This window comes from Pygoscelis adeliae, unplaced genomic scaffold, assembly GCF_000699105.1.
Source record: "Pygoscelis adeliae isolate BGI_AS28 unplaced genomic scaffold, ASM69910v1 Scaffold168, whole genome shotgun sequence".
Lineage (NCBI taxonomy): Eukaryota > Metazoa > Chordata > Aves > Sphenisciformes > Spheniscidae > Pygoscelis > Pygoscelis adeliae.
The window spans coordinates 3,601,911-3,615,768 of record NW_008825566.1 but is presented as its reverse complement, the minus strand read 5'-3'; the positions used below and the strand labels follow the sequence as shown (position 1 = coordinate 3,615,768).

Genomic DNA, 13,858 nt, shown 5'->3' with positions numbered 1-13,858 from the left:
ATTAGTGGTCTTACTTTGCAGTCACTGTTGGATGAGATATTTATCATCAGCAGTAATTCTGCAGGTTTCCTGCTGGCTTGGCTTGTAGTGTTTCCAGAGTAAGTTTAATCAACTCATGTTGCCTCCATCTTTGATTACTGGCTGTACTGATAAACATCTTAATAAAGCACGGTTAGGAAAATGATATGTAAGATTACCTTGTGAAACTTTCTGAAGTATGTGAATTGAGACAGTGTATGTTCTGTGTTAAAATATATTAAATGTTTTGATGTAATTTTCTTGTTACAGATTCAGAATATGAACAACATAATCACTTTTCCATTGGACAGTTTGCTGAAGGGAGATCTGAAAGGAGTAAAAGGGGTATGTTTCTTTTGTTATTTATATATAAAATTATTGTTGGTACAATAAATACATTTAGCTAGTGTATTAATCTTACTTGATGGAAGGCATGGGATACTAAAGTAATGTATTAGCTTAATAAATGAGATTTTTTTTTTCTTTTGATCGATTGAGTCATCCCTTCTGTTTGTGGTTTCACATACAGCATGCTCTTGACTATGTATACAAAACAATATTTGAGAAGCTTTAAAAGCAGCCCTGAGATATAGAGGTCTAAGAATTTAAATATTTACCTAGTTGAGTAGGGGGTAGTCCTTTATTTAAAAGGATTATTATTAATATATTTAGTTAGCATTCTAAACTTACCTGGAACTATATGGATTATTAAGAAAGACACATTAGACTGCGTGAGCCTAGGATTTTTCTTAACAAAGCTGAAATCTATTTGTGCCCTGAGGATATTTCCTATTTGAAATAACAACAACTTAGGACTCAAATGATGATATGTTTATAATAAATTTCAAAGCCTATAGCCAACAAACTTATTTGGCTTGTGCTTCATTTACTACTGAGCAAACAGGAAGCGACTGGCAGCTATTGTTCTAGGACATCGAAGGAAGAAGAAAAATGTACATAGACTAAAAATGGTCTCTGTAAATTACTGGAGGATAAAGAGTTTATTTAGTAAGATAGGCTTATTGTCTTTGTGTTGCTTGCTTACCACATTTCACTCCTCTTGTTCTTCTCTTTTCTATGTCAGAATAAATACATTTATTACAATACAGTGTTGCCCCACGTTCCTGACTTGAGAAAATAATCAAATGCTGCTTTAATTAATTTCATAACTGTTGAAATAACTAGCTGACATGTAAGAATTAGTTCGTAATCTGTAGTTGCAAAGTTTTTCCAGCGTCTGACAGTTAACAATATTTTGTTGTAGTTGGCTGATCTCTTGAACTCCAGCAGAATTTCAACTGCTGCATTTTTAGACATCAGTGAAATAATTTTACAACTTGTTAAGATCATTTTATCCAAATTGGCTTCTTCAGAGGGAAAAAAATAAAGGAATTTGGAACATAAGTAATTCAAAATTCTCACAGAATTAGTTATGTCGAGCCATATGGCCTATACTGTTCCCATTAAGTCAGTGGGAAATTGATTTCTTTAACTTTAGTGGGATGAATCAAGTCCTTAGCCAAGGCTGTACCACAGCCTCAGGACAGATGCTTCTTTCCAGTGGAGCCAGAGATGAAATGGTGAGAAAATAACTGATTCGATTAATTGCATAGTGTGCTCTTGGGATGACATGTGGTTATACCTTTTAAGGAGTAAAAGGGAGCTGTAAAAAGCATCCTAGAGATGCTTTTAAAAACATGAGTGTATTAATTCTGTGTACAAGATTGTTTTTCCTATGTGCAAGACTGCTTTTACACAATCCTTAGGTGAGCTATTCAAGAAAGAGTGGAGTCTATTATTCTAGTAGGCGCTGCAAGGTGTGTCTTCATTGTTAGATCCAAAGTATTTTTCATGTAAATAACTGTATTTTTTTCTTTTTTCTTGACAGGACCTGAAAAAACCGTTTGATAAAGCTTGGAAGGACTATGAAACAAAAGTGTAATGTATCTTTTAAACTTTTATCTAAAAGGGAAGTATAACTGAAATCTATAAAGGTCATTATTTAATGTTGAGGTTCCAGCCAGAAGTCCTAGCTGGGAAGCTGAGCTTTTTTTTTCTCTTTTTTTTTATAAAACCTGGAGCAGTGTGAAAACACAAGTGCATAGACACAATCATTTCAAATTCTGTAAGATACAACTTATTTCATGAGTAAATTGTCTTTTGTGTGTGTGTGTGTGTTTGTGTGCCGTGACAGTTAGTGTCTGTGGTAGACGTCTTTGCTTAATGAAGTTCCAAGTAATGAGCATAATCTCCCAATGCATGTTCTTCCACTGCATATTCTTCCACTTCAATTGAGAAAGTTTTGCTTTAATTGGGAAAGAATTTTTTAAAAATTTTTGATAGTATCCATATTACTACCCTGTAATCTACTACGTGTGAAAGTCCACTTCCTTTTCTGCCTTCCTCTACTTTTGGAGGACACTACTATATAAAATGAAAAGTTAGCCACCCTGTGTTTTCATCCTTTACCTACCGAAAGTGCAGCAACGTAATTGTCCTTGATGTCCTTTTAAGCATTTGTTGGTGGCGTTTTTTTTCTTCCCCTCATCAGTGACTAACTCACTATAATTAGCAAGTTTCTTTAGTTGAAGAGCACAGAAGAAATCATATACTTTATGCCTTGAAATGTCTTAACAAAAAATACCAAGAATATGCAAGTCAAGATTTAGTTCTGGATTTGTTAGCCTAAAACCCTTGTAATGACTCTGTAATGTCTCTGGCTCTAGCACATCTTAGGAGACTGTTCCCAATGCTGAGGCCTCTAGGAAGACCTTATTTGATGCTTAGCCTTTGGCACTTATCCACGAGGTGGTAAGGTGTCGTGGTTTAACCTCAGTCGGCAACTAAGCACCACGCAGCCGCTCTCTCACTCCCCCGTGGTGGGGTGGGGGAGAGAATCGGAAGAGCGCAAGTGAGAAAAACTCGTGGGTTGAGATAAAAACAGTTTAATAATTGAAATAAAATGATAATAATAATAACATGATAATAATAATAATAATACACAAAGCAAGTGATGCACAGTACAATTGCTCACCACCCGCTGACCGATGCCCAGCCAGTCCCCGAGCAGCGGCCCCCCCGGCCAGCTTCCCCCAGTTTATGTACTGAGCATGACGTCACATGGTATGGAATGTCCCTTTGGCCAGTTTGGCTGTGCCCCCTCCCAGCTTCTTGTGCACCTCCAGCCTTCTCAGTCGGTAGAGCATGGGAAACTAGAAAGTCCTTGGCTAGTGTAAGTACTACCTAGCAACAACTAAAACATCGGTGCGTTATCAACTTTGTTCTCATCCTAAATCCAAAGCACAGCACTGTACCAGCTACTAGGAAGGAAATTAACTCTATCCCTGCCGAAACCAGGACATAAGGCTGGTGGGGGCATTTGCTGCTACCATTTCAAAACTGCATATGATTCTGGATTGGTCCAGTACCAGGAACCTTAGTAAACCACATTTAATTAGTGCAGTTTGTTTCAAGATATGGATGTTTTCTGCATTTAATGCCAAGGTCGGATGCTTTCAGCAGGTGTATTGTGTACTAGAAGTGGATGAACACCTGTCTGAGTCTTGTCAGCTGTGTCTCATGTTGTGTGTCTAGCCCAACTTACCATAAGCCACTTGTTTGGAGGTACCTGATGCACAATATAAACAGTTATAAAATCAGTTTTAATAACAGAATTTTATATCCAGCTAAATGAATCAAATGAGTCAACAAAGCTCAGCAGCTAAGATCAAATATAATTAATTTCGGTACCTTGTAAATCTTCAAGTGGTTTAGTGCCCTACATCAGGAACAGTTATTTCCTGGGTTGGCAAAGTTAATCATATCAGCACAGCTGATAGTCTCTGAAGTAGAATTTTGTAGTGGGTTTTATTCCTTATTCCAGTATTACCTGTATTGTGGCTGTCAGTTGAGTTTCATGTCACACATCCAGCATCTTTGATCTTCTGTGATAGTGCTGCATGTGTCAGACCATTTCTGATGATACAGGTCCACAAGAATCACATATGATGACACTGTTTACCATAAATAGCTTGCAGATCCCCAGCCACCTCGATTGGCTGAGAATCTAGCACCCTTTTTTAATATTTTTTTAATTGCACAAAGTTATGATGATTCTCCGGTGCCCACTGAGTTGGCCCATCTGAAGTCGTGTGCAAACAGTCTTCAGAAATTATTCTTGTAGGTGGTTTACTCACAAAAGCAACAAGTTTAGCAAGTTAGCTAAATTTCATTATTCCTTTTATGAATAACAGTGAGAACGGTCTAATTACTGCTTTCTAGGCTTGGTTTGTGAGGAGGACCTGAGTGGCTTTTGGGTTTTGAAACTGCCTAGCTATAGCTGGATTTTGATAACAAGATATTCTGAAATATTGAGATAAACCTCCAGTCTGACAGTCTGAATCCTTCAAAGATTGTGATGGCTCCAGTGTTTCATGTTCTCAATACCAGTGAACAATCTCATTTGGTGCCATGCCAGTTATCGGCTGTTGAAGTAATTAAGATTTCTAATCATTGCCCATGGCAGTAGTTGATCTCTGAGGATGAGCCATAGAGAACAGTCCTGTAATTTAGTCTGCTATTTTCTACCAGTGCTTGATTGCTGGATCTGAAAGCTTGTTTACTTATGTATAACTTATTCATAGTGACATCCCACAAAGTTTATGTGCAGAATTTAAAATACATTTGCACACTGCTGGGACATATACCAAGAACACTGTCACTACTGGACCAAGATCTCTGATGCTTTTAGAATTTTTGATAGAATATTCACCAGGATGAGTATGTTGCAGTGATGTAAAGATTTGTACGTTGATCCTCAGTTTGGTCAGAGCAGGTGGTCTGTTTCAGAGTCAGGTTATCCAGAAATATTTTCATTTGTTTTTTAACTTAGTTAAGTACTTGAGAAGTGAAAATGCCCATAGAAAATGTATTTGAATCTGTATATTTGGGGATTCTCATTTGAGTTTAAGGACAGTAGATACCTGGAAATGTTGTTGTGTATGTTATTTCATTCAGGACCTGAAAATGGGATGTTGACATTGTGTTTATTTTCTGTCTGTGGGATTGAATCCAATGCTGCTTGTATGTGTCATGGTTTAACCTCAGTCGGCAACTGAGCACCACTCAGCCACTCGCTCACTCCCCTGCCCCCGGTGGGATGGGGGAGAGAATCAGTAGAGTAAAAGTGAGAAAACTCGTGGGTTGAGATAAAAACAGTTTAATAATTGAAATAAAATAAAATAATAATAATATACAAAGCAAGTGATGCACAATGCAATTGCTCACTCCCTGCCCCCCGCTTTCCCCCAGTTTATATACTGAGCATGACGTCACATGGTATGGAATGTCCCTTTGGCCAGTTGGGGTCAGCTGTCCTGGCTGTGCCCCCTCCCAGCTTCTTGTGCACCTCCAGCCTTCTCAGTCGGTAGAGCATGGGAAGCTGGAAAGTCCTTGACTAGTGTAAGCACTACCTAGCAACAACTAAAACATCGGTGTGTTATCAACATTGTTCTCACCCTAAATCCAAAACACAGCACTGTACCAGCTACTGGGAAGGAAATTAACTCTATCCCAGCTGAAACCAGGACAGTATGATATCATGAGGGTTTTTTTTTTCCTTTTAATCAACAGTCCTTTAGAAAGCCTGCTTTATGACTTTGCTTTCAAATAAGACACTTGGGTTTTGATCCGAAACAGGTTCCTATTTCTATTGTGAGGAGATACCTCTTTCCAAGTTACCTCTGTAGTTTCTGCAAGATTTTTAACAAATGAAGCACACCTCCTTGACAGTACTTATTTCTAAGCCGTTTATGTGTCAGGTTATTCAACATGCAAAAACTGAAGGTAGCACATGTTCATGGGGAAATTCTTTCAGATCCATTACCATTTTCCGTGATATTTCCAGGTGGTGGGCTGGTGCTATGTGCTCTAGGTTTTTTAAGTGGTTAGATGAAAGCTCTACATCAATATTCTAGAGTTTAAAGCTCTTAGTCTAGCTTGTTGGACTCCTTCGCTTTGATCAAGACCAAAGGATCATATGCTTGAGGCTTGGGATAGGGAGCCTGGGAATTCTATGTACAGGAAAATTCTTTAAAACAAGGGCTTTTTTTTTTGTGGTTGTTTTACAACAGCAGAAATTATTTATTGTGGCTTAAGTTTGGCAGTCGGGCAATATTGTTTTTCAGTGCAAGCTGCCTCACTTCTACCAAGGAGCAGACCAATTTTCCATAGTTCTGTTGAGTTAAATTCAGACTAGAACTTCCCTGAGACCCCTACCCCTGCAGTAGGACTGTAGGATTTGTCAGACCCTCTTCTGCGTAAGATCAGTTGAGATGTTGCCAGCTGTCATTACTGAGTGTTGGTCTTTACAAATCAGAGACGGGAAATTTAATGATGTGATTTTGAAGCTAGGGTGAGAATATTAATTTGAGCCTGAATCTGCTCAGGTCAGCTTTGTCATCTACTAAATTTTGGACATAGGAAAACAGTGAGGTTTTTCTGGGTTGCTGTTATATATGCCACTGAGGTTTCTTGAGATAATAGCTGCTTTGATTCTGTGGCTGTCCCAAATGGATCTGAACTTCCTTCAGCTGTGCATTTTGGTCATCTGTAGCAGTGGGTGGATGCAGAGCCATCTCAAGAATTCTTAATGGTGGATGTAGGTGTTGATAGCCAGAGGTTTGCTCAGCCTTCTTCAGTCTGTTACCTTAGATGACTCCTTGTTTGGACTGTGCCTGAAACCAGTCCTAGGTTTATGCTTAGTTAGCTATCTTTTCCAGTGCTATTTCTTCAAATATGTGAATATATCTTTTTATTCTTTTTTTTTGTCCCTTTCTTTTTCTTTTCCCTTTGGGTTAACAAACCGTTCAAGGCTGCTAGGCTGCTCTTTGTCTGCATTCCCTCTGTATCATATGCTTAAAATCATACTGTTTATCTGCATTTCCTAGTCACAAGTACAGACCTGTGAAGCTAAGCGCCAGATATCAAAGTGGTATTTTTTTAGTCTGTGGAAAAGTGGCAGTGTCTTCATCCTGATTTCTGTCTCGATAGGCTGTCTTTATAAGGAAGGATTGGAGCTTATTTGCATCAATATCTCATCTCTCTTACTTGCACTGTTGTGATGACATAGCAGGTGCTAATATACTCAAGTGTGACCTATTTGAAAAGAAATTCAGTTAATTAAAAAATGGCATTTGTTTTGCTTTTTTCCCATAACAATTTCTGAGCTGCTACTTCAAGCTCTGTATGTAACTAAGTGTGTTTAAAAATTACTATGTATCTAGTCTTGTTTGAGAGAGTAATGTTAAGATCCATTCTTATGCTCTTGGTTTACCATCCATCAATGTTAATTAATATGCAACTTCTTCTCCCTGTAGCTACCTAACTTCTCGGAGTATTTTCCTGAAGATCACCTTAGCTGAAGTAACTGAGGGAGGCTGGATCAATTTTTCTTTATACCTTGGGACTGTTCTTGAATAAGGGAATAAGAGGAGCAAGTAACCCATAGCTTTATGCCAGCCTACCTCAGTCAAAAATTGGGACCGTCCTGAGGTGACATTCATGAATAATTAATCTTTTCTCACCATCAGTCATTAACATGCTTCAGTTAAAGCCATAAAGATTTTAAAATGTTTTTAAAGCTGAAGTAGTTTAAAGCAGTGCACTTCTCTTAGGACCTCAGTTACACTCTCTGTTTCCCATATGAGAGCTGGGCGATGCTGCCTGCCACTACAGCACTGCAGCGGGACTAGTCTGTCAGACTGGGCTCCTTTTGTTATGAGGCAGTTGCTTTCCCCCATGTACTTAAACACTAATGGCAGACACGCCGGGGGAGCATATGGGGAAGGAGTACACATGTCATAAAAACTGCTCATTCTCCCAGCAGGCAGACCGTATTCAACAAGGCAGCGAGCCAGGTTTCACCCACATTCCTCAGTTTAATCGGTCCTGTTGTGGTAGATTTTGAGGTAACGACATTGTATCAATTTTGCAAAGGAAACAGAAGCATGAACTTACTGAAGCATATTATTTACTTATTTTTTAGCTGAATAGTAGTGTCTGTATTCCAGACATAAACCTGCCTTTCCTGAAAAGAAAGAAATGTTAATTTTTTAAATAAAGGTGTCTTAGTTTTAGGCCTGTAAATATATATTATCTTCAGAAGTCCTCTGCTAATAAGTGTTGTGCTAACGCTATGAAACATAAATGCTTAATGAAAACTAACAAGCTTTTCCTGGGAAGGCTGGCTCCCTCTCCTCCTTTGCCATTCTCCTTTTAAAAGCCGCGGATGAGGTCTGTTATGCACAACTGAGTGAAGAGAACAAGTTGTTTGAATGTGCTTATGGGATTATAAGATCAAGGCAGTAAGCTGAGGTGCATTATGTTACTGTGCAGAAACGCAAGTGCTCACATCTAGATATAGCTCTATCATTAATGATTTGTTTCTGAACCATTTGAAGTCAATGGAAGAATGAACAAATTCTTATTACAGTCTTCTGTAAAGATGTATGCATAGCTATTTGATTAAGTGGTGATGTTTCCAGTTTGGTAAACTCATTTTTCAAACTATATCTAAAAAACTTACCTGAAAATTCTGCAAGCTTTTCTCAAATTACTTCTTCAGAGCTCTAACTTGACTCAGTAGATCATTGATATTCATAGATGGTAGATATTTCTGCCATGTTTCCTTCTAAAGCATGTACATAAGACAAAGTGGAGGTCACATCTTGAAAATAGTGGCATAGAATGAAAGCACTAAACAAAGTAGCTTTAATATAGAATCATAGAATAGAATAATAGAATCATTTAGGTTGGAAAAGACCCTTAAGATCATCAAGTCCAACCGTTAACCTAGCACTGCCAAGTCCACCACTAAACCATGTCCCTAAGCACAACATCTACATGTCTTTTAAATACCTCCAGGGATGGTGACTCAACCACTTCCCTGGGCAGCCTGTTCCAATGCTTGACAACCCTTTCAGTAAAGAAATTTTTCCTCATGTCCAATCTAAACCTCCCCTGGCACAACTGGAGGCCATTTCCTCTCGTCCTATCGCCTGTTACTTGGGAGAAGAGACTGACACCCACCTCCAACTTTCAGGTAGTTGTAGAGAGCGATGAGGTCGCCCCTCAGCCTCCTTTTCTCCAGGCTAAACAACACCAGTTCCCTCAGCCGCTCCTCAGAAGACTTGTTCTCCAGACCCCTCACCAGCTTCGTTGCCCTTCTCTGGACATGCTCCAGCACCTCAATGTCCTTCTTGTAGTGAGGGGCCCAAAACTGAACACAGTATTCGAGGTGCGGCCTCACCAGGGCCAAGTACAGGGGCACGATCACTTCCCTGCTCCTGCTGGCCACACTATTTCTGATACAAGCCAGGATGCCATTGACCTTCTTGGCCACTGAGCCCTGGGGAACAGCACTTGTGACTGGCTGCCAACTAGATTTAACTCCATTCACCACAACTCTTTGGGCCCAGCCATCCAGCCAGTTTTTTACCCAGCAAAGAGTACGGCCGTCCAAGCCATAAGCAGCCAGTTTCTCCAGGAGAATGCTGTGGGAAACAGTGTCAAAGGCTTTACTAAAGTCCAGCTAAACAACATCCACAATATACTGCTTTGAGCCTGAGATTTTATATTAAGTATTTTTATTTTGAAAGAGGTAACCTGCAAATTAAATGGAAAAAGCTTTGAATGAATCTGCAGATATTATGGATGAATAGTGGAAAGATCTGGACATGTTTTGCTCATTCTGTCCTCTTCTCCCCCATCCTCCAGTGAAGGATGAGTGAAAGGGAAAAGTTTTCCAGCATTTTGAAAGGGAAAAGGTGACTTCTCTATTCAGGACTTGGGTGATGAGAGAGAGAGTCATGCTTTACTGTCAGCCTTGACAGACAGTAGGATGAAATAAGATAGAGGTTCTTTCACTGAAAGGCTAGGATGCCAGAGCTGAAGTTGGAGAGTCAGGCTGAAAAGGAAGACTAGACAAAGAAAGGATATTTGAAATAAAAATGTATAATATTATTTTGTCAAACAAAATAGCCCTTGGAAGCACTCCATTTTCCACAGTGCTCCCCATTGAGGTCTATGCCTTCCAGGTGCTATTCCCAGTCTCTGCACCTTCTCACATACGTACCCAGTCTCAGCCTGTCTTACTGCTATATGAGGAAGGAGAGGAAGAAAGACAGAGTTGCTGCCCAGCCAGCAGTTCACTACTACTGCATGTACAGAGGGTGTTCTAGTTGTTTACCCTTGTTCACTGGCTGAAAATAAATACCAGCCTTTGGTGTGTTAAACACTAAAATAGGTCCTGTCCTTTTTAAAGTTTAAAAAAATAAAAATGCCTACTTTGATGTTTAGTTATACCATGATCTGTATGACAAAATTGATTTCTTTGAAATACAAATTAAAAATTATAATTGAAAACCAGTTGCTTTTCAAATTGGAGCTGTAAAAATAGTCATATAGTGGAAACTGCATGGGCAAGACTGTTCATTTTGTATCTGATTTACTTTTCTGTTGTAATTCTTCATCCTGTATTTCAGCTTTACTTGTCTTACACAAACTGGAGCTCACTGTATATTAGTCATGTGCAGCTGTGTTGTAAATGGACTGAAGTGTGCTCAGATTTTAATCTTAGTCAGCAAAGTCTATATATGTGATACGTGCTGCATGAGCTTCAAGAACAGCAGCTTTACAAAACATTTGCTTCCTTCTTATTGCTTCTAAAGTATTTTTCTAGAGTTTTCCCAATTTTCTTATTAATTTTGCTTACTTGATCTGCCTGGAAAACCTAAATACCCTGCAATATTTGGAAATCCCACAGTGATATATCGTAGAACTGTCTTTGCCAGAAGGATTTGGTTAACGTCACAGTAGAGTGACACTTGAAGCTGAGTTGACCCTTGCATTTGGATAGCAAACACAGCCAACCTTTAGCACTCGAAGATTTGCATGCAACACTGCTGTACATGGTTTCTTTGTTTCCCTAGAAACAAAGTGCCCTGCAGTATCAGTCAGATAGGAGGTAGCATATTACTGTAGCAAAACAACAGGTTAAATTCTGGATTACAAAGCTGAAAAAGTAGTTGGAGACTAAAGGCATAAATAATGAGGAAATGCAAACGTGAAATACACCATCATGTATCTCTGGTTCTTGTCACTGAGAGATGGTTTGGTTTTTTTGTAAAGCTTCTCTGAAGTTTTTGAAGCCATGGAGCCTGAAGCTCCAGTGAACAGCTTCAAGGATGTCTTATTTCTCCGAATTACTTGGTAGATGTCAGTATGCTTTAGTCTTGGTTTAACTACTTTTTGCCTGTGGAGTATGATTTATCCTTTAAAAAGTAGAAAGGACTCTTTCACCAAATCTGGCTCTTTCTTGAAAAGGAATTCAATTTCTTAAAACAATGTATGCTGTAATATTGTGCATAATGTTTGACTCTTTGGCAGTATTAGTTGTCTTTTGGTTTAACTAGCATTTAGAGACACCTTATAACATGTTAATAAGCTCTTAACATTTTAGAGGTGGTTATGTCATCTGATGTTCGAGTATTGTTCTCTGTAAACAATGAAAATACAATACAATAGCAATTGATAGTTATTAGACTTGACTCACATTTCAGTGAATTCTCTGGCCTCATGAATTGTTAGATTAATGTGGAAATTGAGAGAACTAAAACCATCCTGGATCTTTGCTCTGAGGTTTGACGTTTTTAGAACTATCAAGTATGATATAATGTGAACTCTCCTAGAGTGTGTGCTAGAAAGGAGCTGCGTATTTGTCATTTTCTGTGAATCTTTTTGTAATGGTTTATCTTCCTTGTTCATGGTTGATGTCTGGTTAATTCTTGTGTTTGGACTCTGTATTCTGTGGCTACAAAATGGCATAATTGGCAGTAAGTGGGTAAGAGTACAGACTTATTTTTGATGAAAACAACGTTCTGGAATCGAGTTTTTATTCAGGCGAGTGAAGGTTTTCAGACTATTTATTTCAAGAAGAGGAGATTCCCTCCGAATGTCTGCTTGAAGTGGGACGCGAAGAGCTGAGAAGGAGCGCAGTGCTGGCTGGATGTGCTGTCTGCTGGAATACTGCACAGGGCTGGCTCTGCCATGCCTGCCACTACCGAGAGTGCAGTGGGGCTTTTTGAACTGCTGTTCAAAATGTTTCCCTGTGGGAATGTTACGGAATGGGATTAATGGGATTAATTCTAGTTTTCCCTTTCTGCTTGAGGTGTAAGAGGAGGCAATTCCTCATTCTTGAGAAGTATAAGTACAGAATATATTGTTGACTGGAAGTCCTTAGGCCATTTAGGACATTTTTTCCATAAGCTGTTAGGGTAATGTTAACATCAGGTTAAGAGAGCACTTGAGAAATGTCATCTTTTCAGAGAGAGAGAGAGCTGAGAGACACTTGACCGCCCAAGAGAAGGTACGACTGTGCTTGTGTTGTTTGTTCCTCTCATCTGCTTCCTGTATTCCTGTGTAATGCTTCCTTTTGTCCAAAAGCAGTATAGCATTTCCTCAGGAAGCTCTTTCCAGAATTTTCAGCTTCTAAACATTACAAGTGGCAAACTAAACGTCTTTCTCCAAAAAGTGAACACCCTCATGTATTTTCTTTTATTAATATCTTTTTTCATATCAGGCTTGTCTAACTGGGTAGTATAATTAATGCTACTGCCTTTAGGAATAATATGGAGAATAGCTGTAACAAATGCACAAGTGTGTTTAGGGGAGCTATACTGTATGGCAGGCATTGCTTATTCATTTATATTCTGCAGGAGAACCTGTTTTATTCAGAGCTCTTGGAAAATGTTCATGGAAACTTTTAGGGAATTAGGACAGCTGGTCTAGCAGACTTTGAAGTCTGCAACACAGCCGGCTGGCCGGCATTCCCAGTGCCAACTGGCTCAGTAGCAAGTAGAGATGGCAGCTGTGATTTTGGCTTAGGAAACCCTGTATATATAGAAGATGACTTGATGACAGGCAAGACTCAATAAATCTGGTGACATAATTGAACTCTGTTAACCAGTGTTTGGTCAGCTGGGATTAAACATCCCCCTACATTTTCAGTTAAAGTTCATTATTTTGTTTCTGGATTTTTTTTTTTCTTCAATGCAAGAACTTAGTATCTTCCTCTCATTTAGTATCTTCTTTTGGAATATCTGTCAGGACATTATATTAACAGATGATTGAATTATATTTCAGCTACTGTATGTCATTGCTGATCTTTAGTCATTGTCAAATTTCAAATGAAATGTCATCTGGAAGTAAGTCATATGCAAAGCTACAAGAGTTTGGCTCTGCATCTGTCAGTAGACTTTGTGAATAATCAGATTTCCTAAGAGGCTGTGGATTTCTCACTTCATTGACTGATTCTTTGCCTTATAGTACAAAAATAGAGAAGGAGAAAAAAGAGCATGCTAAGCTGCATGGGATGATCCGTACAGAAATAAGTGGAGCTGAAATTGCAGAAGAGATGGAGAAAGAAAGAAGGTTCTTCCAGTTACAGATGTGTGAGGTAAGATTCAATGTGAAATTCATATTGTTCTGCTAATATTTTTAGGAAAATTTTGAAAAACACAATTGTTTAACGGCAACTGTGATGTTAAAGGGAAATGCCAAGTTATTAGTGGACTCCATTTGCTAAAACTTTTTTTTTTATCCTGATGTGCTAACTTTGCAGGGAATTTAGATCTTTTCTAATTTCACTTAACAAGTAAATTGTAGAATAAATAAATAAGTCAAAGCTCAATTAAACAGTAAGAGATGATAATAAATAAGCCTTTACACTACTACTTCACTGTAAGTTATTTTAAGCCCTAGATCATTCTCTGAATTGTTCCCT

The 13,858-nt window shown here is 38.7% G+C and overlaps 1 protein-coding gene across 1 annotated transcript in view; it reads left to right on the top strand.

Moving 5' to 3' along the window:
* ASAP2 (ArfGAP with SH3 domain, ankyrin repeat and PH domain 2) overlaps nucleotides 1–13,858 on the top strand; it is a 168,825-nt gene that overhangs the window by 110,836 nt on the left and 44,131 nt on the right. The window contains 3 exon segments of the mRNA XM_009332513.1: nucleotides 289–363; nucleotides 1,907–1,956; nucleotides 13,402–13,531. Coding sequence (XP_009330788.1) covers nucleotides 289–363; nucleotides 1,907–1,956; nucleotides 13,402–13,531 — 255 coding nt within the window.